This window comes from Zalophus californianus, chromosome 3 (assembly GCF_009762305.2).
Source record: "Zalophus californianus isolate mZalCal1 chromosome 3, mZalCal1.pri.v2, whole genome shotgun sequence".
NCBI lineage: Eukaryota > Metazoa > Chordata > Mammalia > Carnivora > Otariidae > Zalophus > Zalophus californianus.
The window spans coordinates 195,090,277-195,116,413 of NC_045597.1; the positions used below are offsets into that span (position 1 = coordinate 195,090,277).

The 26,137-nt window shown below is 61.3% G+C and overlaps 2 protein-coding genes across 2 annotated transcripts; one reads left to right on the forward strand and one right to left on the reverse strand.

The window, feature by feature from the left end:
• The first annotated feature begins 550 nt into the window (after nucleotides 1-550).
• NEU4 (neuraminidase 4) lies at nucleotides 551-10,433 on the forward strand. The gene is made up of 4 exons (XM_027590091.1): nucleotides 551-599; nucleotides 3,747-3,950; nucleotides 4,047-4,302; nucleotides 5,424-10,433. Exons 2-4 carry the CDS (start codon nucleotides 3,750-3,752, stop codon nucleotides 6,443-6,445), a joined length of 1,479 nt encoding a protein of 492 aa, XP_027445892.1. The 5' UTR covers nucleotides 551-599; nucleotides 3,747-3,749; the 3' UTR covers nucleotides 6,446-10,433.
• Nucleotides 10,434-12,167: 1,734 nt separating this feature from the next.
• On the reverse strand, nucleotides 12,168-23,601 carry PDCD1 (programmed cell death 1). Its single transcript, XM_027590088.1, has 5 exons — nucleotides 23,471-23,601; nucleotides 15,388-15,747; nucleotides 14,862-15,023; nucleotides 13,651-13,685; nucleotides 12,168-13,427 (listed from the first exon to the last, which is right to left on the reverse strand). Exons 1-5 carry the CDS (start codon nucleotides 23,544-23,546, stop codon nucleotides 13,194-13,196), a joined length of 867 nt encoding a protein of 288 aa, XP_027445889.1. The 5' UTR covers nucleotides 23,547-23,601; the 3' UTR covers nucleotides 12,168-13,193.
• Between the last annotated feature and the right edge of the window lie 2,536 nt (nucleotides 23,602-26,137).

Here is a 26,137-nt window from a genome sequence, read left to right on the forward strand (position 1 = left end):
GCCAGCTGGCAGGAGCACTGACAAGGCGGCTGGTGCTGGGGAGGGGGTGGGGTGCAGTCTGAGCTGGGGGCCTAGCATGGACATGGAGCTGGATCCCAGGGAGAGCCCAAGGGGCCGGTGTCCTGGGGGCCAGTGGCGGGGGCACAGCTGGGCATCCAGGCTGTGGCGGGAAGAACCTCCCCAGGAGTCTGAGTGCTCGCTGGGGTTTTTGTGGGAGGGGGTCTCTGGAGGAGGCTTGGGGGCAGTGGACATCTTTGTGCCCCTCAGAGGTCAGCCGTGGCCCCTTGTAGCCGGCTGCCCCAGCACAGCGTTGTGGGAGGGCGAGCCCCCAGATCCCAAGCACCCCAGGGCGGAGAGATGCGGTCGTGGTGCTGGGCCCCTCCCCAGGGTGCTCCTGCACCACCACCCTCTCCCTGCACTCCCTGAAGCCACACTGCAGGCTGGAGGGTCCTGGGCCCTGGGTCCTGACGCAGCCCTGGGATCCAGCCAGCTTCGGGTCCCGCCCACACAGCAGGCCCTGGTCTCTGCCCTGCTGGCCGGGTTGGAGAAGCAGGCGCTCCTGCCGCCGCTCCAGCTCTGCAGCCTTCCTCTGGTGCCCGGTGAGTCCCCTCCCTGCTCACTTGCACCCCAGCCCTTGAGGGCCAGAAATGGGCTCCTCTGCCCTCCCTGGCTGCCCTTCTTCGGGCCGAGGGCAGGATGCGTGGACTGAGGGCTGTCCAGCCAGAGGCTCCACATGGAAGCCCCCCGTGGGATCATTGCCTGGTCTGAGGGGAAGGGGTGCTGAAGGGCCCCGGGGTAGAGGTAGAGGTTGGGTGATGTACACTGGGCTGGGCCTGTGGGAGCCGACGGGTGTGTGGGCTCCGCTCCACCAGGCCCGAGCTTTGTAACTGAGTCCTGGCCCCTCACACGGCACAGGTCCTTCAGGTCAGACTGGAGACCCTTCCCGAAGTGACAGAGCCAGGAGGCCCCTCTGCCCAGCTTGTATTCAAAGCCCTTTGCTCTTTATACACGGGCCTTTAAGTGCCCTACAGGCTGGGATCCCAGGCCAGACGACAGGGGCTGTGCTCACCCGGAGGTTGTGGGTGGGGGACCTGGGCTGTCCGGAGGGCTCCAGGGTGGAGTCCGCACAGGATGTTGGGACACAGCCATCCCATCCTGGTCAAGCCAAAGCCCTGGACCCCGCTGATTTGGCCAAACTGGGCCAGCTGCCCATGAGGCTCTGCTCTTCCTCTTAGATTTGGGGGGTCTCCCCGGGACTTTGGGGCTCTGCAGAGACCTGGGGCCTAGGCAAGGGTGGCGCTGGGTGCCCTCGTCCTGCTCGGTGCAGTGGGCAGAGTGAGGAGCTGGTCTGTGCAGCTTTGCAGGCTGGGCGGGGGTGGGCCCAGACCCCCTGCTCTCACTGACAGCAGTCCAGGTGGCTCCGGCCCTGCGGAGTAAGCCAAGGGCAGAGAATGTCCTCTTTTGTCCATCCAGCCTGGAGGGACAGGCGGCAGCTGCAGCTGCTTCCTGCCCTGGGGCACAATTGCCCTTTGCAGGCAGACTGGGGAGGAGCCCAGGGCTTCCAGACACACCAAGCTGCTCTCGAAGCCCCAGAGGCTGTGGCAGAGGCTGTGGCGGGGTGGGGGTGGGGGCGGGCCTGAGGTTGGCAGGGGGTCTGCTGGGCTCAGCGGGCTGTGGAGTGGGCCAGTGTGCTGCCCACGAGAGCCTTTCGGGAGTAGGTGGCCTTGGGCAGAGGTGGACAGAGGTGGAGGTGTCTGCATGTTTTGGGGATGTTGGGAGTGGAGGCTGAGCCAGGCAGCACACCCTCCCACGTGTCTGAGCAAGGCCACTCTTGTTTAGGGGTGTTCGTTCCCGTCACCGGCCAGCCCCTGTCCATTCCGACTGTCTCCTCTGACGTGCACTGCCCAAGCCCCTGTGTGCAGGGCCTTGAGCTCTGAGAGTGATGCTCCTGAGTACGATGTGGGAGTCTTGCTCTCCCCTCCTCCCTCGGTGCTGTGTGCTAGCCACCGTCCAGTGCCTGGCCACGGGCTCTGCCTGCTCCAAGTCCGGCACGTGGCTCTACCACCTTCTACTGCCTGCCGCCCGCAGGACCACCAGGGCGCTCCTTGATTCACGTCCCTCCAGGGGGCCAGGCCAGCCCACATTTGCCTTTGTGCAAATTAGAGAAAGAGGCCCCCATCCGGGGGATTGCAGACCCCAGGGGCACCCCAAATATGCCCCCTCATGAGCCTCCCTTGGGAGCATACTCCCGGGATGAGGCTACCTCCAGAAAGGCTGCCCTAGGCTGCTGCCTGTTACCCCTACAGGAGCCCTGACTTGTGGTAAGGGAGGGCCGGGGGACCGGCCGAGGTTCAGGGAGCTGGGCTGTGTAGGGGCACGGGATGCAGGGGCAGGAGCGGCTGGGGCCTGGGTTGTGGAAGAGAGGCCAGGACTGCAGCGGGAAGGGCCTTCTTTGTCCTTTTGCTGAGTCCCTCCCGGGGTCCTTCCAGCCTGGGCTCCCCTGGTGCCTGGGATGTGGTCTCCTCTCTGCCCTTCCCCCATCCCCTCTTAGCCTTCAGCTCCGGGAAGGCCCCCCCAGCCTGGAAGCCCCCAGGCTCAGCACGCCCTCCCGCAGCCTGGCTTCTGGCCTCTGTGGGCAGCAGCTTGCCGGGGCTCAGACGGACACTGGGGGTGTTTATCTTCCTCCCAACACTGTGGGGAGCAGCTCCTTTCCAAGGGCAACCCCCAGTGCACAGACTAAAGTGTCCTGGCCCCCCTTTCTGCCAGGAGGGGGTGGGGCAGGACAGCAGGGTGGGTGACCTCTTTGGCCTCCTTGGGGGTCCCTCTCACTGCTCCTCTGGCCTGCACTGCCTTTAGCTCCCTTGGGGCACATGTGGGAGCCATTTGGGGCACCTATGGGTGGGGCGGCTCTGCTGGACCTCCCATGACCCCCAGCTTTGCCCAGGAGCCCAAAGGGCAGGGTGTTTGGTTCCCTGCACCCGCAGATGTCCTGCTAGGATCTGGACTTCCGGGCCCTTTCCCTGCAGGAGACTCACTGGCACTCCCCTCTTGGCTTCAGCAGGCCACTCCCCCGCCCCCATCCCTCCTGGCCACTGCCAAGAATCCCACAACCCCCCCCCCCCCAAGAAGGGTGGTAGCGGCAGCTGGGGCACCTTCTCCAAGAAGTATGTGTCCGAGTGTGTGGAATGCAAGTGTCTTTCTGTCTCCAGCGTTGCGCGTGGTGAATGTGCATGCATCTGTGTGCGCCTCTGTTTCGCGCCTAGGTCTCTCCCTGTGTCACTTTCTTTCTGTGTGTCTGTGTCTCCCCATGCTTGTGTGGCCTGTGGTCATCGGGCCCCTATTTGGGGAAACTGAACCCCTGAGTGTCCAAAACTTTGGGCCCTGATTGTCCTCTCGGCCAGCGTCCGGCTGGGCAGGTGTCCCAGGAATAGGGTGGGCAGAGTCAGGGGACTCTGGCCAGGCAGCCCCTGCTCCGGGGACCTGGTTGAGAGGAGGAAGGGCAGACTGCAGACATTCCGGGGTGCAGTGGCAGGGAGGGAGGGGGGTAGGGGCTGCCCTAGTCTTGGGATGAGGAGCCTGGGATGGGGCCCTCTCCGAGGAGGCAGGCACAGAGAGGCACGCGGGTTGGGGGGTGTCTGCACCTGCAGAGCCCCCTCCCCACTGTAGGCAGACAGGAGGGGAGCGAGCGCGCGCCACCCGCTGACCCTGTGGTCTGCTGACCCGGGGGCCCTGGGCCCGCTCGGCAGAGCATGGAGGCCCCGCGTGTCCCCGAGCGGACTGTGCTCTTCCAGCGCGAGAGGAGCGGCCTGACGTACCGCGTACCCGCGCTGCTGCCCGTGCCCCCCGCGCCCACCCTGCTGGCCTTCGCGGAGCAGCGGCTCAGCCCCGACGATGCCCACGCCCACCGCCTGGTGCAGAGGAGCGGCACGCTGGCCGGGGGCTCCGTGCGGGTGAGTGGCCGGGGCGCGCACCGCGGGCAGGGCGCGGGCGGGGCACCGCCGCGCGCATAGGTAAACTGAGGTCGCCCGCCCTCCCTCCCCGGGCAGTGGGGCGCCGCGCACGTGCTGGGGACCGCGGCCTTGGAGGAGCACCGGTCCATGAACCCCTGCCCGGTGCACGACGCCCGCACGGCTACCATCTTTCTCTTCTTCATCGCGGTGCGGGGTCGCACACCCGAGGCCACGCAGATCGCCACGGGCAGGAACGCCGCGCGCCTCTGCTGCGTGACCAGCCGAGACGCGGGGCGCAGCTGGGGCGCCGCCAGGGACCTCACTGAGGAGGCGGTGGGCAGCGCCGAGCAGGGTAGGCGGGGTGTGGGTGGGCGGGTGCGCTGTTCACAGGGGCGCAGGGCGGGCCTCCCAGGGGAGGGGCGGGGGCCGGACCTGGCTGTGTCTGCACTGGGAGGGGGCCCGCAGAGCGGCGGGCGGGGTCTCGCCGGGAGGTGTCTGCACAGTGGCGTGGTGGTATCCGCACTGGGTCCGGGGTCCGCACGGTGGGGGGGTGGGGAAAGGGTCCGTTACAGGTCACGGGGCTGCCTACTCCACCCCCCAAGCCAAGGGCCACCACAGCGTTTCCCTGAACCCCTCAGTCCTGTAAGTGGGTGTTGGTCACCCTCACTGGGCCTGAAGAGCAGGCTCATCTCACTGAGACCGTCTCTGCCTGAGCGCTGGGGCCCCCTCCCTCTTAGCACCCCAACCCCACTGGCTCCTCACCTTTACCACTTGCCCTCTGCCTTCTTACCCCACCCAGGGGTGTCCCCCACCCAGGGGGTGTCCACCCTAGGGTCCAGGGCTGTGCAGGTGGCCTGACCCTAAAGCTTTTCCTCCACTCCTGCTGAGGGGCCTGACTACCCACTGCCCTCTGAGGCCACCCCACTCCTGGCATGGGGACGCTGACCCAGGGGTCACCCTCACCCTTGTAGGTGGGATCTAAGCTGAGGGGTGTGACCGGCTCTGAGGCATGGACAGGACACACAGAGCCGGTCTAAAGGACTGTCTGCTCCTGTGGACCCTACTCCACGGGATTCAGGCCCAGGGCTCAAGCCCGCCCTGAAGGTCCGCATACCCCCTCTGCCCTTGGCTGCCCCTCTGTCTGGACAGTGCTCACACTGGGCATGTCGATGGTTGTCCATCGACATGCAGGGACTAACTACCTGCTCACGAGCTGAGAACTTGGCCAAGTAGCCTGCCTGGGCTCCCGGCTCCTGCTGATGCTGGAGAGAGGCTTGTCCAGCACTGGACGATCCAGAGTGGCCAGCAGGAGTGGGGGGTGAGGGCACAACCCGGGGTGACTCCCTCAGGAGCTGTCCCCTAATCTGAGGCACTGGCTGTGGACCCTCCCCAGCCCCCAGGGAGGGAGGTGGTGCCTGCCTGCGGCCATGGCCGTCTCCTTGCTGGGATGACCGCAGGCCCTCTCCTCTGCAGACTGGGCCACGTTCGCTGTCGGCCCGGGCCACGGCATCCAGCTGCGCTCAGGCCGTCTGCTGGTGCCAGCCTACGCGTACCGCGTGGACCGGCGGGAGTGCTTTGGCAAGATCTGCAGGACCAGCCCCCATGCCTTCACCTTCTACAGCGACGACCACGGTCGCACCTGGCACCGTGGAGGCCTTGTGCCCAACCTGCGCTCGGGCGAGTGCCAGCTGGCTGCGGTGGACGGCCAGCAGGCGGGCAGCATCCTCTACTGCAACGCCCGGAGCCCCCTGGGCCGCCGCGTGCAGGCGCTTAGCGCAGATGAGGGCGCCTCCTTCCTGCCTGGGGAGCTCGTGCCGGTGCTGGCTGAGACGGCCCGGGGCTGCCAGGGCAGCATCCTGGGCTTTCCTGCCCCACTCTCCGGCAGGCCCAGGGGTGAGGGATGGTCGGCAGGTGCCAGGAACCACCCCGAGTCCCCACGCCTCTGTCCTGGAGTCCAGCAACCCTCAGAGGAGGGTACTGCAGACACCCAAGGGGACCAGGGCCTCGGCGGGATGGAGGGGTGGAAGGACAGCCCTGAGGAGCCCGGCCCGGGGCCTGGGCTCAGTGGGACCAGGGACGCCTGGGCTCTGAGTCTCCCTGGGCCCCCTGCCACCCTGTCTCAGAGCCCCACCTGGCTGCTGTATTCCCACCCGGCGGGGCGCAGGGCTCGGCTCCACATGGGAATCCACCTGAGCCAGTCCCCCCTGGACCCCTACAGCTGGACAGAGCCCTGGGTGATCTATGAGGGCCCCAGTGGCTACTCTGACCTGGCATCCATCGGGCCCACCCTCAAGGGAGCCCTGACCTTTGCCTGTCTGTATGAGAGTGGGGCCAGGGTCTCCTACGAGGAGATCTCCTTCTGCATGTTCTCCCTTGCTGAGGTCCTGCAGAACGTGCCGGCGGGCCCTGCACCGCCCAGCCGTCGGGGCAAGCCTCGGGAGCGCTGCCAGCCTTCCCGATGGGCTCTCTGGCCAGACCCATTTGTATGTCCCTAACGCTATGCTTCAAAATATGACACAAAAGTGGGCAGACCTAGAGGAGAAAACAGAGCCATAGTTGTCATAGAAAATTTTAGACACATGTCTCGGTAACCGATTGAGCAAACAGACAAAATCAGTGAGAACACAGAAGATTTGGCCCACCTGCCTAACAAACTTGACTTAATTGACACATACAGAACACAGCATAAAACAACCGCAGAACACTAACATAACATAATAATAATAAAAAAACCCCACAGATTATTCAGTCTGTTCAAATATACCCGGATATAAATTTGACATCATGTTGGATCCTGAAATCAAGTCTCTACAAGACTTGGAAGGATTGAAAATTACAGTGAAATTGAACTAGAAATAAAAATGAAATGTAAAATCTTCCTGTGTCTGAAAATTGAGAAACACGATTCTGAATAACTCCTGGTTCAAAGAAGAAGCTCTAGTGAAAATGAGAACAGAATTTGGAATTAATTATGTGAACATGTGAGATGAGCTGAAGAGTGTCCGCCGCTGACGCCCCCACCGTAGAGAGGGGCAGGAAACTGAGTCCAAGGAGAGGAGCAGAAAGAGAAGAGTCAGGAGCAAAACTAGTGGATATGGGAAGAACCGCAGGGTAGAGGGGTGGATGGAGCCAGGGTCCGCTTTCAGAAAACTTACAGAGCTGATGACCCCTGTGCGACTGGTGACAAAGAAAGAACACACGCATAACCAGCATCAGGAATGAGAGAGGGCATGCGAGTTTCCTACAGATGTCCAAAGATTTCAAGAAGATATTAGGAACCATTTTATGCCAATACCCTTAAAAACCTAGATGAAATGCACGATTCCTGGAAAAATACAACTTATTAAAGAGGAACTAGAAAGTCAGAAAAATCCTATTGAAGACTCAGAAGCCGTAATTTAAAATCTGCACACTAGGAAACGCTCAGGTGGCCTGGCTTTCCCCGTGAACTCTGTCGAACGGTTCAGGACGATGCTGGTTTACCGGAGAGTTGCGCTTTGTAAGAAACTGCCAAGCCTGTCTCCCAAAGGGGCTGCACCATCTGTATGTCTTTTGCATGAGTGTCTGTTTAGAGCTTTTGCCTCTTTTTAAATTGGGTTGTTTGTTTTTTTATTGGTGAGTTTTAAGCGTTGTTTGTAAATTTTGGCAACAGCATATTGAAAGGCGCTCTGCATCCTATGTCAAGGGGGTGGGGGTTGGTAGGGTCCCCCTGCACGCGATCAGAAGGGCCAGGATCTGGAACGCGGCCAGCACCGCCTGGTGGCGAGGATGAAAACGGCAGGCGCTCTCCCTCGGGGACCGGGCAGCCGCGCTGGAAAACAAGTTTGATGGTTTCTTACAAGAAACAGCCTCTTACCGTAGGATCCAGCAGTTGCGCTCCTTGGTCCTTATCCAAATGAGTTGAAAACTCATGTCCACACAAAAACCTGCGCATGGATGTTTATAGCGCCTTTATTCATAATTGACAAACCTTGCAAGAAATCAGGATGTCCTTTAGCAGATGAATGCACCAGCGGTGGTCCATCCAGACAGAGAAGACATGGAGGACCCTGAAATGTGTGTCACTAAGTGAAAGGTTACATGCTGTGTGATTCCATATGACGTTCTGGAAAAAGGCAGGCCTTTGAAGACGGTAAAGAGATCGGTGGTTGCCAGACGTTGTGGGGAGGAGGGGTGAGCAGGTGGGGTGCAGGGTGAGGGTGCAGAGAGACTCCGTGTGAGGCTGTCACGGTGGCGACGTGTCACTGGACATTTGTCCGAAGCCACAGAGTACGCGACACGGAGAGTGAGCCCTGGTGTGAATGATGGACTTTGGTTAATGATACTGTATTTGCCGTTGGCTCATCAGTTACAACAATTGTACCCCACCAATGGGGGAAGTTAACCGAGGGGAAATTGTATGTGTGGGGGCGTGGGGGTGTGATCTAAGCTGAGAATCACGGCTCGATTTTCTGTAACCTAAAACTGCTTTAAAATGGATCTACAATTGTGACAGCACTATAGCTATAAACTCAGGAAGTAAGAAAGGAGAAAGTGCATAGTGAGAGTTGTAGAATCCTGAGCCTAGTCAAGTGGCCAGGGGACTCGAGAAAATGTCATCAGCCTTCTCACCACGAGTCAGTCAGCTCGGGAGCCACGGACACAGACCGCACGAGGGGCGGGGGGGTGCTGCCGGACTGGAGTCAGAGGACATAGGACCCCGCCACGAGGGGGGCGGTTGAGCCGCAGTGGAGGGGCTCCAGCGACTCAGGTCGGCATCGTGCTGGCTCTGCCACCTTGACTGCCCTCAGGAGGACACCCCCGCTGAATTCTCCAAAACTTCAGGAGCCTCACCCTGACATGAAGAGGCAACTGTCCCCACCAAACAACTAACCTACTGGGGCTGAGACCCCAGGGCCCAGGCCGCCAGCTTTGCCTTCGTGATCCCAGGCCAGGGTCCCTTTGCGGTCTGTGCTTTTCTCCCGCTAGCACCCCCACCTGGTCCTCCAGGGCCCCCACCTTGGATTTCAGGGTAGGGCTCGGACTCCTGTCTTTCTGTCCTACACGACCTCGGATCCCTCACTGGAGGTGACCAGCTCTTGTCTCCAGCTCTGCAGACCAGGCGATGGTGGGCACAGGCAGTGGGAGGGGTTGTCCTCCTGGAAAGAGGGGTTCTGGTGGGCCCGGGCTGTGGGGGGGCACAGGCCTTATGCTCTGTGTTCCCTGTGCCAGGGTCTCAGGCCTCATTCGAGAAGCCCAGGCTCACCCCCGGGTCCTCTGGCAGCCACCCTCCGGGGCATGCGCGGGGCTGTCAGGGAGGGACCCGCTGGGCGGGCATGGGTGGGGGTGGGCGAGGTGCCCCAGCCAGGGCCGTTGACACATGGGGCTGGGGCAGAGCAGGGGACGGAAAAAGTGAGTGAGGGCGGGCTGCCGAGGCCGCGTTCCGGGAAGGTGAGCAGCAAAAGTGCTGACTGTGCCCGGCTCGCTGGCTTCTTATCTGAGCCGCTGTGCTGCCAGTGGGTGGCCCGGCCGGCGCCTTGCTGAGGCCACCGCTTCCTGCCCTCTCTGCTGTGTGCATTTTTGGCCTTTTTTTTTTTTCCAGAATATGGACTCATTTTTTACAAGACCAGTGCTCTAACCCCTGAGCTATGGAGCCAACCACTGAACTCATTTTTAAAAACAACATACTCAAAATGTGTTAATCAATTAGATCTTTACTTTTAATTTTGGTATTTTTTTTTTATGCTCAAAGTGCTCCCTTGTCTTTTGATAGGACACCCACTTGGTTCCTTTTGGGGCAGCGAGTTGCCCATGGCCCGCACTGACCAGCATGGGCAAAGGTCCCTTCACTCAGAGCCTGAGTCAGGCCCTCCTGCTCTGGCCGCCTCCCCTGGGGCCCTCCCCGGCACATGGCTCACCCCTGGGAGGTATTTCACAGGTGGGGTTCGTGGATCAGACCGCAAATGCTTGGCTAACTGCCGGCTAGTACACAGATCTCCAGTCTGACCTTCCCGCCCGCCATGCTCCCAGTGCTCGAGGGGCCTGTGTCTCCGCATCCTTGCCAGCAGTGCAGAGTCATGCGCTCGGAGTGTTGCCCATGGGTAGGTTCATTGAAATCTGTGTTTTTCTTTTCTTTTCTTTTTTTTGAGATTTTATTTATTTATTTGACAGAGAGAGACAGCGAGAGAGGGAACAGAAGCAGGGGGAGTGGGAGAGGGAGAAGCAGGCTTCCCGCAGAGCAGAAGCCCGATGCGGGGCTCGATCCCAGGACCCTGGGACCATGACCTGAGCCGAGGGCAGACGCTTAACGACTGAGCCATCCAGGCGCCCCATAATCTGCATTTTTCTTATGAGTAAAATGGAACATCCGTTTGTTGCTTAAGGGATATGTATATACATACATGGAATATATGTATGTGTGCGTATGTATAGCGCTTGTGGCTTGTGTGGAGCATGTACACGTGTGGACGAACATACATGTGCATTTGCATGCACAGACGTGTGCACACGTATGCGTGTGTATATGCGCATGTGTGTGCACGTGCAGATTTGTGTTGCACGAGTGCATAGTCTGTGTGCACGTGCGTGTGTGCATGTGCACTGTGTGAATGTATGTGCGTACGTGTGCGCGCGTGTGCACTGTGCATGTATGTGCGTACGTGTGTGCGTGCACTGGGCATGCATGTGCGTACATGTATGTGCATGTGCACTGTGTGCATGTATGTGCGTACGCGTGTGTGCACTGTGTGCATGTATGTGTGTACACGTGTGTGTGCGCACTTGCATGTGTACATGCACATATGTGAAGGTGGAAAGTGCCTCCTATCTTCTGTTCACTTCTCCACTGTGACTTGGACCTTTCCATATTTTAGAAGATCTTTATTTAATTGGAGTGTTAACCTTTTATGTAATATTACAAATACTTCCCCTTAGTTCGCTTTGACACTTTTTTTTACCACATTAAAGTGTTTTCCCCAATTTGTAGAATTGAATGTCTCTATCTTCTCTATAATGGCGCTGTGATTTCGAGCCAGCCTTAGGAAGGTTTTCCTGCCCCGCGGCAAAGGAACTCACGCCCGCCTTCTGGGTCTTGCAGGGTTTCTGTTTTATACTTCTATTTGGGATTTGTGCAAGTCCATGGCATGAGGGGGGAGTCTGCCTAATACTTTTTCAAAGAGCTCTTAACACCACTTACTACCACGTCTGTCTTTCTCCGCCAACGGCCGTCCTCTGGTGTGAGCGAGCCACCGTCCATTGTGAGTTGTACATCTGATAAAGTTGCTGTCTTTCACTTTCTTTTCTTGGTTTCCTTGGCTCTTACCTGCTTGTTTATGTCTCCGCATGAACTTCTCAGTTGCAGAGATGTGGGTTTTTATTGGGATCGTGTTACATCTACAAGTTAACGTGGGGAGAGCTGGCCTCTCGATGGTGTGTTCCCGCTGGCAGGACTGCTCTGCCCTCCTGCCTGTGCGTTTATGCGGCTCTCATTAAACCGGTGCCTCAGGCATTTCATCTTCTCTGTTGCTGTTGTAGGTGGAAGATGCTCTGGGCCACTTTTCCTTCTGACTGCTTACTGTTTCAATATATTTTAGATGCGCCACTTGACTACATCTTCTCGTTTCTGTCCTGGTTTCTCCACAGAAGCCGTCGGGTTCTCCAGGCACACAAGCCTGCAAACTTCAGCATTCCCTCGATGGTGATCTTGCCGGCAGCCCCAGAGCAAAGTGGCACCCTTGCGTTGTCCTGGACGCAGTGCTCCTACCTCCTGGGCCACACCCAGGACAGAACCCCAGCGTGGCGGGCCGGGGTGTGCACGCAGGGGGCTGGGGAGTGGGGAGGGGGGCAGCTATGTGTGCGGTCCCTGAAGGTTTGGACGAGGAGCACCCGGAAGGGGAGAGGCCGGGGGTGGGTGTCTGTCACTGCGGTCGGGGATGAGAACTGAGGTGCTCACGGCGGTGCTGTATCTTCATCCGGAGGAGGGAGCCGACGTGCCCTTTGCGAATGGGAAGGGCTATGTTCCCCGCTGGTGCCGCTCCACTCCCTCCCCCTGTGCAGCCCGCCCCCCGCCCCAGTCCAGGGCACTGGCACTGCCTAGGAGGCACTCTCAGGTGGGGGGCGGGTGCGCCAGGCTGAGGCGGTCTGGGGACGGGCTTCCTGGGGGTGGCGCCTGTTGGCATCCTGGGACTCACCCCGCGGAGGCCGTGGGGTGTGCATGCCGGGGGAGCGGGTACGAGAGGCCTCGGTGGGTCTGTGTGTTTCTGGGACAGTGAAGGCGAGGGCCTGGTGGGTGAGGGCCAGGCCTGGGGAGGGCTGGCTGCGTCCTCCATCTTGGGGCAGAACCTTACCCCCCTCCCTACGACCACGAGAGCAGGAGAGAACTCGGGATTTCCTTAGAGCTTTCGTCATTATTTAATTATGATAGAACAGAGCAGGGTGAGGGGTTCTGAAGTGTTTGTGGGGCCCAGGATATGTGCTCCTGAGTCCCCGACACCCGGGTAGCCACTGGCCAGCCTGCCCCAAGCTGACCTGCCGTGTGCCGGGCTGAGGCCCCTTTAAATAGCACCGTGCACGGGCGCCAAGGGGAGGGCGACTCCCAGGGGCCCCCAGGACGGCCTCGCTGGGGTGACTCCAGCTCTGTTTCCCTTGTTGTCCCCCCCCCACCCCCGCCCCCGCCGGCTGCTTGGTGGGCTGGGCCGGGCATGAGGGTGGCCCAAGGGCACCTGCTCTGCCGTGCCGGGAGCTCTTTCCCAGGCAGGCCTGGAGGAGCACGAGGCCCCCACCCCATGCGTGGGCCCCTCCAGGTGCACAAGGGACCCTTGGCTGTGGGGGCATGTCACCGGGCCACTCCAAGGCGGGGTCTCCAGCTGGTGTCCCTGTGCCCCCGTGTCCAGGCATCAGGCTCCCCTGGAGGCGGTGGGGGGCCGCAGAGACTCCTGCAGCCTGACCCTCAGGAGGCCACAGCGCTAGCCCACCCTCACCCCCGGGGAGGCACAGAGCAGCAGGTCTGGAGAGTGACCGGCTCAGGGGGCTGGGCCTGGAGTCCTGGGTGAGTCTCCTTTCCCGACCACAGCCACAGGGACAGGGACACCTCCTGCCCCCAGGTCGCGCGAGTCCCGAGAGGAGAGTCGAGCAGGGCTGGTGCAGGCAGGGCTGGTCACCGGGCTTAGCCCTGGGGCGGCCCTCACTGCCTCCCCAGTACACACTTCTCCCCGTCTGGGCTCCTGGTGGAGGGTCTGAGGGACTCAGGCTGGGCAAGGAAGCCGGTCAGAGGGGCCAGGGGCAGGGTCTGTCCTCGGGACTCAGAGGCTGGGGTCCCTGCGGGCCGTTGGCTGAGGCCCTGCGGCCCGGGGACCCCGGCCTGCTTGGGAAGACAATTGTGGCATACTCTGTCTGTTCGGGGGCACTGGGGGCAGGGGGCTCTGGCGTCTTCTCTCGCCACTGGAAGTCCAGCTCCCCGTAGTCCACGGTGAACACAGGCGCCGCAGAGGGGCCCTCCTTCTTTAGGGAGAGAAGGAGAGAGGTGTCAGCTGTCCCTGGGGGGCAGACAGGCAGGTGCACACTGGCACGCGTGCATACGTGGGGCCAAAGCCAAGCAAGGCTGGGGTGGGGCCTGTGCTCCCGACCCTTTCTGGGGCCTGGTGTCCCCACGCTCAAACTCAGTGGCGTGGCAGCTCCTGAGCCCTGTGGACCACCCCAGGGTGGCAAAGGGAAGGAAACTCACCAGGGGCTCGTCCTCACTCCCACAGGCACAGGTACCTATGAAGAAATGCGTCTGGACTGAATAAATGCATCTGGCCTGAAGAGGCCCAGGACACCCCACGGCCCACGAGCTGGCGGGGGTGGGGGCTCGTAGCCCCTTCCTCCCCAGGGGCTCCCGCCCGGCATGACTGAGTGTCCTCTCAGCCGCCCGATGGTCTGGCTACGCCCACCCCCCACGCGAGGACCTGAGTCCCTGCTCATCAACCAGAGGTCCCACGCGGACCCGTGAGTTGCGCGGGTTGGACCACTGGCTTCCAGTCCCCGTCCCTGCCACGGGCGCCTGCCGTCTCTGGCCACAAACCCCCGACTGAGATACGTGCCCACAGCAGACACCAAACCCACAGCACAGTGGGCGCCTTGTCAGCGAAGCCGCGGCAAGCATCTCTCCAACGGAGGCCACCCAGAAATGCTACATGTCCCCCTTCTGTGGCCAGCAGAGAAGTGAATGCCCACTGGGGACCCGCCACAGGGGTGCAGACCCCCTGGCCGGTGAGCAGGGGAGATCGTGGAGGCCAGCGGCTGCCGGGGGCTCGTCTGGGACCCTGTGGAGCCTCCTGTTCTCTGGCCACATGTCCCCTGAGGTGCCTCCTGGCCCAGGAGACCACGACCGGGCCCGCAGAGGAGCTGGCCCCGGGGCTGGGTCCCCGTGGGCTCCTCCCTTCAGCACCAGCCCCAGGCTGTGTGGGACCACCAGGGGGCCAGGGTGTGTGCAGAGTGGGGGTGAGCGGGGCTGGCGGGGGCTCACAGCAACCACCCCGGTGGCTGTGGTTGTCAAAAGCAGAGCCTAGTGGCTGTGAGAGGTGCTTCCAGTGCTCTGTGGGCTGTGTGTGGCCTGAGGTTTGGGGGAGGCCTTGCTGTGGTCAGTGTCGGTGGCTCAGCCCGTGGGGGGGCTGCTTTCTGACTTTCTGTGTGACCTCGGCCACTGCCTTCCCCCTCTGCAGCCCCCTCAGACCCCTCCTTAGAGCCGGTGCCGGGGGAGGGGACCCCAGAACCTGGGGCGCCCACTCCAGCCCCAGGCCCTTGCGGAGGGGTGCTCACCATGGAGGGCACTGGGCGCAAGACTGGGCGGGGGGACGGTGAAGCAGGGTGGGGGTCCCCGGTGCATGAGGCTGGGGGCAGCGCCTCGGGCTCTGACGGGCAGGAGGCAGCAGTGGGCTTGGGCCGGGGCCTTACCTTGGGCGGCCCTGGGGAAGGCCGCGGCCAGGACCCAGGTCAGCAGTAGGAGGAGCAGGACTCCCACCAGCACACTTGTGATGCCGACGACCAGCCCCTGTAACTGGCCCGTGAGTCTGGGCGGGGGGCTGGGGCTCTCGGTGGGGGGCTCCAGGGCTCTCTCTGGGGGGCAAACGGACAGAGACTCATGCAGGCGACTTGGTAATGGGGACACAGCGCCCTCCCCTCCCCTCTACCTGTCCCGAGGGGCCTGGCTTCTAGTCCTGCGCTAAGCAGTCTTGACCCCCGCCGCACCTCTGCTGTGCTTCCCAGCTTAGCCTCCTCCTGGGCAGCGCCCCACCTGCCGCCCCCCTCAGCCTCTGCCTTCCCTAAGGAGTAGTGGTTCTGGGGTGCTTCCCATCCCGAGAGCTGCGGCCACTGGTCACTGTGGCCTGGGTGTGGACAGAGCTGGACAAGAGCCTTGGGGAGTCCCTGCCCGCTGTGACCCACTCCCCCCTGCCCCAGTCTTGGGGCTTGAGGGCCACACCTTTCACAGTGAGCTCTGCGTGGGGACTCTCGTTGATCTGTGTGTTGGGGGGCAGGTAGATGGCCCCACAGAAGTAGGTGCCACTGTCATTGCGCTGGGTAGCCACGATGCTCATGTGAAAGTCCCGCCCGTTGGGTAGCCGCGTGACGTGGAAGCGCTTGTCCGGGCCTGGCTGGATGTGGTCCTCCTGGAAGGCGGCCAGTTTGTCCGTCTGGTTGCGGGGGCTCATGCGGTACCAGTTGAGCACAAAGCTCTCGGGGATGTTGGAGAGGCTGCAGGTGAAGGTGGCGTTGTCCCCCTCGTGCACTGTGAGCTGCGCTGGGGAGAAGGTGAGGGGGCTCCAGGCCCTGTCAGGGGAGTCTGGGGGGGAGAACCAGCAGCCGGTGAGGGAGGGTGGTGGGCCTGGCGGCCGTCCAGACCCTCCTCCCCTCGCACTCCCAGCCGCACGGCCGCGGAGCCTTGCAGCTTCTCCTTACACACCCCCAGGGATGAGGCGCTCACTTCCCACCAAGCAAATCCACGGGGGGGTTTGACTGTACTGAGACCCGAGGCCTGGGCTGTGTTCCGGCTCTGACGCCCAGGTCCCCCGTTTCTCCCCCAAACAGTGGTGGTTAGGGCCTTCCTCCCTCCCTTGTTGACTCCAGGTTGCTAGTCCCTGAAGGCCTAACGGTCATGTTCCTAGCTCCACCATCCTGGGTCCCCGGCTCATCGGGGGCCAGCCTGGTCCTGTGTGCACCGTGAGGGTGGAGGGGGTGGGCATCTGGGATGCTGGGGCGGGCCGGTGTGGGCCTCCCATGGAAAGCTCAGTGTCCGGCAGGCTCAGGGTCCAGCCCTTGGCCCATCGCAGGACAAGCTCAGAGCTGGGACCAGGTCAAGGTGGGGCCCTCTGTCTTCTGCCACGGCTCTGGGACTGAAGCTCAGAGGCCAGCTGGGCCATTGCCCCTGATGGTCCTGGGCTCTGGCCCGCACTCCACAGAACAAGGCTTTGCAAGAACACCCAACTGCCAGGCCCTGGCCCGGGGACACCACCACATCCTTGGAGGGGCTCCCGGCTCCTTCCACCAAGGGCCTACCTCACTAACGCACCCACGCCTGCCCTCACCTGTGTGCCTGCCCTCACCTGCTCACACTCGGCAGCAGAGGAAGGCCCTCCCATCTGGGCCCAGGGGACACACCAGCAGTACCCCACGTGGTCAAGGCAGCACAAGAACGGGCCAGGGGCTCCCAGGGCCCTGGGCTGGGAGCCACGGCCAAGCCCACACGTGCCGAGCCTTCCAGTGTCTGTCGTCGGCTCACCGGGGAGGCTGGGCCATGAGCCCTGATCGACACATGGGGAAACTAAGGCTCAGAGGGAGGACGCAGCAGGCCTCAAGCTGCTCTGTCCAGGCCCAGCTCTGGGTCTGCAGCCGGCTGTTCTGGCCCCTGCCAGGGGGCTGTGCCTGGGACCCATGGGCTCCTCCCGGCCACACTGCTCTGGGCCTTGGCTTCCTCGCCTGGGATGTAACACCCAGACCCGAGATGCTGCCCTGTGAGGTCATTTCCTGGCCCACCCAACACGTCCCATGCCCCTCAGCTCCCCCAGCACTGCGATGATCAGAGGTCCACTGCCCTGTGGAGCCAGGCATCTGCTCACAGACCCTACCCTGGCCTTCCCAAGGGTGACCCCCACAACAGGGTGGCCCACGCTAAGCCCCTTTCCTATTTGTACCTGCGTGTCCAACCCACGCAGAACCGGCCCAGCACAGCAGGGCTTCCCTGCCGGTCCTAACGCACGTCTTCTTGATTCGTTTATTTGAGAAGCACACACGTTACAAAGAGAGCGTCGTGTAACAGTGCAAGCAGGCAGAAGTCGGCCGCGCAGCCTCGGTCCTGAACTGCTGGACCCGCTGACCCACCTTGTTCTGTGCGTCTCCCGCCCGGCACCATGCCCCCCAGCTCCCACCCAAGGTGTGCGTGCACCTGCCTCCTCACAAGTGCCCTCCAGGAATCCCCACTCTGCGTGCCCCGCCCTCAGACCCACACCCCCACCGAGGCCTCCAGACAGACCCTTGCCCTCCCGGCATCAGGGCCCCCGAGAAGTGGCCCTTGGGGGTCCATGTGGTGCATGGCATCCCCTCCCCTCCTGCAGAGGCCCCCCCCAGCAGGCCTCCCCAGGGCTCCCGAGTGGACTTTGGTTCAGGCCCTCATCTGCCCCACCTCTCACCTGAATTTGAGACCATTTGGGTCACTGCCTGTTGGTTGGCTCTTTGTGGCACCTCTCCGGGAATCTGAACTTGGCAAGGAAGGCACACTGGGCTGCCTGGACCCCCGTCCACCCAGCCCAGCCTCTGCCTAGGTCTCTACATGGCAGCCTCCTGGTCCTGCTCCGGTCCCGCAGACTGAGGTCCCTCCTGGTGGCCTTCGAGGCCCCACTCCCTCTGGGCGCCACGGCTTTCTTGCTTCTCCTTGGACCCCTCCCCAGGACACCCCTATCTCTGTGCCTGTTGCACCCCCCCGGGGCCTCACGGCATGCTGGGGGGCAGGGGCTGAATGCAGCGGCTGCTGTGGGTCTGGCCCGAGACAGGTCAGGGTAGTGTTCCCTGTGGGGAGTGCGGGAAGGGGCACCCTTTCACCCTGCTGCTGCCCCGGAGCCTGCTCTGGCCAGGGAGCACCCTCATCAGGGAGCACCTACTCTGACCAGGGAGCACCTTGACCAGGGAGCACCCTTACCAGGGAGCATCCACTCTGACCAGGGAGCACCCTCACCAGGGAGCACCGGCTCTGACCAGGGAGCATCTGCTCTGACCAGGGAGCATTCTGACCAGGGAGCACCTTGACCAGGGAGCACCGCTCTGACCAGGGAGCATCTGCTCTGACCAGGGAGCATCTTGACCAGAGAGCACCTGCTATGACCAGAGAGAGCACCTGCTCTGACCAGGGAGCACCTGCTCTGACCAGGGAGCACCCACTCTGACCATGGAGCACCTTGACAAGGGAGCACCCATTCTGACCAGGCAGCACCCTTACCAGGGAGCATCCACTCTGACCAGGGAGCACCTGCTCTGACCAGGGAGCACCCGCTCTGACCAGGGAGCATCCACTCTGACCATGGAGCACCTTGACCAGGGAGCACCCGCTCTGACCAGGGAGAACCTGCTCTGACCAGAGAGCATCCTGACCAGGGAGCACTCTGACCAGGGAGCACCCGCTCTGACCAGGGAGCTCTCTGACCAGGGAGCATCTGCTCTGACCAGGGAGCACCCGCTCTGACCAGGGAGCACCTGCTCTGACCAGAGAGCATCCTGACCAGGGAGCACTCTGACCAGGGAGCACCCGCTCTGACCAGGGAGCACTCTGACCAGGGAGCACCCGCTCTGACCAGGGAGCACCCGCTCTGACCAGGGAGCATCCACCTCCCCGAAGTCACAAGGTGTGTGGCTGTCGAGGGCTCTGGCGGTTTGGCTGGCCTTCAGGGCCACGGCGGGGATCCCAGCTGGGTGCTCAGGGGCCTGCGCAGATGGAGGAAAATGGGCTCCCTGGAACGGGAGCTCAGGGACACCCAGGGAAGAGGATCAGCAGGAGCACGGAGCTGAGACCTCACTGGGGTGAGAGTGGGGCTAGGTGGGCCCTGGGCTCTCTGCTTCCTGGGAGCAGGTAGGACAACCAGACGGGACTGGGACCCTGCGTACGCACACCTTTCAGTCAACCCCAACTCTTTCCCAGATTAGTGCTGGTGGCAGAGCCCGCTTCTGAGTGCAGTGGGTGCGATTCACTTCATCCCTACGGTAGGGACATATGTGAATCTTGTGTTGTTTGGATTTAAACACTGAAATGTCATCTGTTTACCTTACATTTGATAATAAAGTGTTGGCGAGGGGCCCCCAGGGTCGTTATTGTTTGGGGAGTGGGTTGAGGAGGGAGCAGTGTGCGCTGGCCGGATCTGGAGGGGAGATCTCAGGGCGGGGCCCAGCGTGGTGGGACAGGCTGCGTGGCACGAGCTCAGCGCCCACAGCGACCGCTGCGGTCCCAGAGGCTACATCCACCCCCTGGAAGCTGATTTACACAAGAGCCGTTGGTGGTGCTGGAAGCGTCCCCCTGGTGGACGGTCGGGGCTCCAGCAACCCCCACGAGTCTCTCACTCATCAGGAGGGGGACAGGGTGCCTCCACCTCTTTGCTGGGGGGGTCCCTGAAGGTGCCGCAAGAAGGACCAACATGTCTGTGATCTCCCACACACGTCAGACGCGCCCACCCGGCACGCGCCTGCCCACCTGGCTAGGAGCCCTCAGGGACGCCAGGGCCGTGCACAACAGTGAAAGCAAACAAGTGGGACTACACCAAACTCAAAAGCTGCACGCAGCAAAGAAAACCATCAACACAATGGAAAGGCAACCTACAGGACGGGAGGAAATATTGGTAAATCACTTATCTGATAAAGGGTTAATATCCCAAACACGTAAAGAGCTCATATAACTCAAGAACAAAAAACCCCAAATCATCTGATAAAGAATGCACAGAGGACCTGAACAGACATCTCTCCAAAGAAGGCATCCAGATGGCCAACAGACACGTGGAAAGATGCTCAGCATCACTGATCGTCAGGGAAATGCAGATGGAAACCACATGAGATACCACCTCGCACCTGTCAGGATGGCTAGAATCAACAACACAAGAAACAACAAGATTGGTGAGGACGTGCAGAAAAAGGCCGCCTCGTGCACTGGTGGTGGGAATGCAAGCTGGTGCAGCCACCGTGGAAAGGGTCCTCAAAAAGTTAAAAACGGAGCTACCCTAAGATCCATCAATTGCACTACTGGGTATTTACCCAAAGAGAACAAAAACACAAATTCGAAAAAAGCTATGTGCACTCCTGTGTTTACTGCGGCATTATCTACAAGAGCCAAGGTATGGAAGCAGCCCAAGTGTCCATCCAGAAATGAATGGTTAAGGAAGGTGTGGCGTCTACACACAATGGGATATCGCTCAGCCCTAAAAAGAATGAAACCTTGCCACATTTGTGACAACACGGTGGACGAGGAAGGTGTTATGCTAAGTGAAGTAAGTCGGTCAGAGAAAGACAAATGCTAGGTGATCTCATGCACATGTGGAATCTAAAAACAAAAACCAAATTACATAAGAACTGAGCGCATGGATATAGGGAGCAGATTAGTGGCCGCCGAGGTGGGGAGTGGGGCTTCGGCGGAATGAATGAAAGGGTCAAGAGGCACGAACTTGCAGTTATAAAATGAGTAAGTCACGGGGATGTGATGTACGGCATGGCGACTGTAGCTAATAATCCTCTATCGCATATGTGAAAGTAGCTAGAAGAGTGGATAATGAAGGTTCTCATTACAAGAAGAAAATTTTGTGACTATGTGTGGTGACATGTGTTAACCGTTTGTTTTGCAATATATACAAATAGCGAATCATTTCATTGTATACCTAAAACTAATATAATGCTGTCAATTATACCTCAATAAAAATATTCCCAATTCTAAGTTTTCCGTATCGAAAATAAAATTAAGATTTGATTTAAAAAAGGAAAAAAAACCAACCAGAATGGCAGGGTGGTGACAGAGAGAGCTGGGGTCTGGCCTGAGTCCGAAGAAGCCGAGGACAGTGACATCCAACGAGGCAGGCGGCCCTTGACTTGGCTGCCATCGGGGAAAGATAATCCAGCCAGAGGGCTGGACTGGGATGCGGGAGCATCTGAACGAAGGGCCTGGGTCAAAGCTACCATCCTGGGAGGAGAGCCTCTGGAGTATTAGCAGAGAGGTCTGACCTCTGTGAGTGAGGTGAGCTGAACTGTGCCCCCCAGTGCATGTGCTGGAACCCTAAGCCTCAGCACACTGCAGAATGTGACCTTATTTGGAAATAGGGTAGGGGCGCCTGGCTGACTCCCTAGGTAGAGCTTGTGACTCTTGATCTCAGTGTCTTGAGTTCAAGGCCCACACTGGGTGTGGAGACCACTTAAAAAAAAAAAAAAGGAAACAGGGTCATTGCAGACCTAATTACTTAAGATAAGCTGGAACCCATGGTCTCTAATGCAACATGGCTGGTGTCCTTACAGGAAGGGGGAAATTTGGACACCAACATATGAGGAGAGCGCCATGTGACGCTGGAGCAGAGATGGGGTGATGCATCCACAAGCTGAGAAGCCCCAAGGGTTGCCAGCAAACACCAAATGCTGGGAGAGCCTGGAAGGGACCCTCCCTCACAGCCTCAGTGGGAACCAGCCCTGCACACACCTGGTCTCAGACTTCCCGCCTCCAGAAATGCCAGACCACAACCTTCAGGTGCTGAGCCTCCCGGGGGCTGGTATTTGTTCCGGCAGCCCCATCAAATCAATACAGAAGCAAACGTGCCAATATTGTCAACTGACGACCCGGGGTAAATGGTGTTCACGGCTGTGTTCTTGTGACTCTCCTTTATATTTCAGACATTTTTCAAAATTTAAGTTGGAAAAATAACTAAAACAAATCTGCCTTCAAAAGACATATCCTGGGCTGTACGGATGGTGTTTAGAATTGATCGGATTGAGTTCTCAGTGCAAGGCAGGTAGGGTCCCGGCCGCAGGGGAGAGCACCCGTGCTCAGTGAGAGGAGATGACCTGCCAGAGATCTCGTCAACCGTGCCTTTGGTTGAACTCAAGCCTGTCCCCTTCCACTATTCCTAACTCTCGTTCACTAGGATCGGGGTCGGCCAACTACTGGCTTTGAGATAGTGCATAAAATGCAAGAGAAACCTGTACGTAAGGAGTATGGGGGGAGACATCCACGGGAATGACCAAAATCGTAAGTACAGCGAATAAATTAGGAAGGGAGAGAGATGGCTCGAACCAAACGTCCCCGCAGCCGGGAGCTGAGTCTGCTGCTTTGAAGAGCAGGAGGACGACCCAACATATGATATCATCAACGTGCAGTGCTCAGGGCTGAGATGGGGAAACTGAGGCATGTTGCGCCACAAGCAGGTGCCTCTGACTCTGGAGAGCGGTTGCAGAATCTCGTTCTTACCTTCCCCTGCTTTGGGAAGGGGTCCTAGTGAGTCGTGGGCCACCAGGGGTGAGTCAGGCCCCCCTTTATTGCTCGGTTCCCCCTCCTGGGGTGATACCCACACCTCTGCCTCTGTGTCTGGGCTCCCCCGCAAGGCCCACTCCCCCAGGCCACCTTTTGGCCGCATGCCCTTGGACCACCGACCTCTGCTCTGAGTTTCCTCCATTGATCCCGAGAGCCGCCTACAGGCCTTCCTGGAGAGCCAGGCCAGGCTGGTGCACCCACCATTGCCCAGCAGGCCCGGGAGGGGCACCAAGACTCCAGGATGGGCAGCCCCAGTGGGGACCTTGTCGTGGTCCTTCTGGGGGCCGTCACACCTCCCAACCCAGCAAGGTCCAGAGGAGAGACCCTGGGCCCATCCCAGGGACCCACCTTCCCGGTGTTGCCGTCTGTGAAGTAGCCGAGGACAAGGGCAGCTGGGCCCCCCTCCCTGACCATCGGGCTTCGACCAAGGGCCTCCAGGGCCTGCCCGGTGGTAGACAACCTGTGCAAGGGGGCTAGGGGCCAGGGCCCCCTTGCCGGAACCCGCCACGGATGCTCGCAGCCATACCCAGGCACTATATACCCAAGATTCTCTCTCGGCCAGAGACCCCAGGCCCACAGCTGGTGGGTTGGAGAGGTGAACAGTCTCCACTTGAATGGTTACACTTCTGATATAATCAGAGAAATGTCTCTTGGCCATCCAGCCTGGGACCTTGCAGAGACCCCTGGGGGGCTGGTCCCATCCCCAGGAAAATATGAGGCATCTGGGCTGAGGTTTGGGGCTCTAGTCAGCCCAGCCCTATCATCCTACAGGGGGGCAAGCCTGTCCCACGGGACCCTGAGGAACAGCTGAGACATTCCTGCCTGCTCAGAGGCAAGGCCTGGACTCACCACCAAGTAAGGTGGGCAGGCAAGAAGCTGGAGCCCAGAGGCGGCACTTCACCTGCCCAAGCCACACAGCGCCCAGGCCTGGCCCCAGCACAGCCCCCTCCCTATCTATCTGCCAGGGACCAAGAGCGAGAAGTCTTTCCCTGAGACCTAACCCTGTGCCACCCAGCCCTGACCCACGTACCTAGGAGCCATCCTGGCCACCAGCCCAGCTGCAGCATGGCCCAGATGAGTGGCCAGGGCGCCCGTGGGTTCCCCATGCCCAGAGCGCCTGCCAGCCTCCCCTGCCAGTTTCCTCCACTGCTCTAGCATTGGTGTGAGCGGAAAGGAAACTGCCCCGGGTTAGGACGGGGGACACGCCCTAGCCCCGCCCCCTCTTCCTCCTCCTCTTCCTGCACGTGGGTGGGGATTGGAGCTAGCCTGAGCGAGACTGGGGGACCGAGGGAGAGATGGGGGAGATGGAGTAGGGGAGGGCGGGGAAGGGGGATGGGCGGGAGCGAGAAATACGGAGGGTAGAGACACAGAGAGAGAGGCGGAGGCAGGGGAGGAGGGGGAGGCCCAGCCGCCCCTCCTCCACTGTGGGGTCTCTCCATCTGAGCGACTTGTCCCTTTATTTACTGTTGCTTCTTTCCCTTTCTGCTGAGGCTGATGAGGGATACTGGGCCCTCTGCCCTCCCCTCCCCCAGCCATCGTCCTGCCCTTGGGAGGTGGGTTGTCTGGGTTCAGGCCCCTGGGCCTGCAGTGAGAGGTGGGCTCAACCCCATGCCCACCCTGTCTCCTTTTGAGGGGTTGAACCCACCACACTCTGCCACTACTGGGGACGGTGGGGGCACAGCCACTGCCAAGGGCGCGCCCCTCCCCCCAGGACTGCAAGGCCACCACACTGGGGCAGCCGAGGGTCTGCCTGAGCCCGGGGGCTGCGCCCTGGGTAATGCCCGGGTAATTCCGGTAGGCCTAGTGAGATCCTCCCCTCCAGCCCTGCCCCAGGCCTTGGAGTGCCCTGTCCCTGGGGGGGGGGAGGGGAGGGGCTGCTGCAGGAGGTCTGGCACCTCCCCTCCCCTCCCCTCCAGCTTCAGGGGGGCCACCTGCTGGGCCTCCTGAGGACACCCAATGCTGGGGGTTTAACCTGCAGCGCCGCCCCCTCCCCCCCCCGCGCCTCCCCTCGCTCCCCCCAGCCCGCGCCCCCCAGCCCGCGCCCCTGGCGCGGGCTAAGCCCGGCCCGCGGGGGCGGGGGCGGTCGTGGCCCGGCGTGTCCAGGACGCCGGGCTCGCTGCGCAGCGTATGTTGGGCCGCGCGGTGGCGAGCCGGGGGGCGGGCGGGGGGTTTGCTGTCAGCGGTTCTGGGGGATGAATGGAAAGCGGTAGAGGAAACTGCTGACACCCGCAGCCCCGAGCCCCGTGCGTGGGTCTCGCAGCCCGAGTAGCAGCCCGACAGCTGGCGCCGCCCCGGCCCCATTCACGCTCGGGCTCGGCTGCTGAGGGAAAACATTAAAGAAAACTGAAACGGTGGAAAAAGAGCATCAAAGATGGTGTCTGCAGGCGAGGGCGAGCAAAGGAAGCTTCGGCGGTGAGCGCAGGGCCACTCCCCGAGCCCCGCGCGGCCGCGTGGGCGGCTGGCGGGCGGGGCGCGCGGCCCCGTGGGCTCTGGCGTGCGGGCACCGCCGGCCTGTGGGGGCGCCCCTCCCGGACAGGTGTCCCCTGGCCCGCCCGCCCTCGTGGCTTCCCCTCCGCCGTCAGGCGAAGGGTCCGGGGCTGGGGACGTGGGTCAGGTCAGGTTTGGGGTTGCCAGGCACCCAGGAAGGCTCGGACCCCGTGGGCACCTGCCCCTGGCGCCCTGCACTTTGGAGCCTGAGGCTCTGCGCTGGGGGTCACGCCCTCGGAGGCCTGGGGCTGGAGGGGCCGGTGGGGCAGTCTGGGGGGTGTGCTCTGGCCTGGGGCTGGAGGGGCCGGTGGGGCAGTCTGGGGGTGTGCCCTGGCCACCTCCCACCCCCCAGCCACACCAGCTGTGATTCCATCTGCAAGAGCTTGGGTGAATGTCCAGACATGCCCGCCAGAGAATATGGGGATGCACTGTCCCCTTCCTTGCCCACCACCCTCTGTCGCTTCCTTTCTCCTCCCTCCAACCTCTCCCTTGGGGTGGTGGGCTATGTGCAGGGCCCACTCAAGAGGCTGAAAGGGGCATTTGCACCCTGGGAGTACTGGGTCGGCAGGCCGATATGGAGGCACAGGAGGGCACAGAGATTGTGCAGGCCGGAGAGGGAGGGGGACACAGCCCGGAGGAGCCTCACACTGCACCCTGGGGTGGCAGGACCAGCCGGTGATGGGATCAGAGCCTGGGGAGCAGGCTGGGACGGGTGGCAGGGGGGCGGGAGTCCCAGGGACTGCTGGGGTGCTGTACTCCCAAGGGGAGCTCCCCACCACTTGTCAGCACACTTTCCCCCAAACACATACTCTCCCTACCACACTGTCCCGGCAAAACACACATGTCCCCCCAAAACACACTGTCCCCGTCACACACACTGTCCCCCAAGACACACTGCCCCCACTGCTTAGTGTTCAAACCACACGCTGTCCCCTTCCCTCACCATCTTTCATTAGGGACAGGGCAGGCTCCCTGGCTGGAAGGAGGGGCGAGGTCAGGGTCCCGTCTGCCCCTGCCTGTGCCCCCCGCTGGCTAGCCCTCTCCTCCCTGCCCTGTGTCCTGGCTTCACCCCTTCGGGTTTGGGAGGTCCCAGCCTGGGGTTTTCCGTCCCTGTCCCCACCTGTAACCGGGCGTCAGGGGCAACCCAGGACCCCCAGTTCATGGGATCTTTGATGAAGAAGGATGTTGCGTGTGGTCACTGAGGTAACTA

Coding starts and splice junctions, on each gene's coding strand:
- NEU4 (XM_027590091.1), top strand. CDS start 3,750: ATGGAGGCCCCGCGTGTCCCCGAGCGGACTGTGCTCTTCCAGCGCGAG. Junction 3,951..4,046: donor TGGCCGGGGGCTCCGTGCGG/GTGAGTGGCCGG, acceptor CTCCCCGGGCAG/TGGGGCGCCGCGCACGTGCT. Junction 4,303..5,423: donor GGTGGGCAGCGCCGAGCAGG/GTAGGCGGGGTG, acceptor TCTCCTCTGCAG/ACTGGGCCACGTTCGCTGTC.
- PDCD1 (XM_027590088.1), bottom strand. CDS start 23,546: ATGGGGAACCCACGGGCGCCCTGGCCACTCATCTGGGCCATGCTGCAG. Junction 15,024..15,387: donor CGCAGAGCTCACTGTGAAAG/GTGTGGCCCTCA, acceptor TTTGCCCCCCAG/AGAGAGCCCTGGAGCCCCCC. Junction 13,428..13,650: donor GGAGTGAGGACGAGCCCCTG/GTGAGTTTCCTT, acceptor CTCTCCCTAAAG/AAGGAGGGCCCCTCTGCGGC.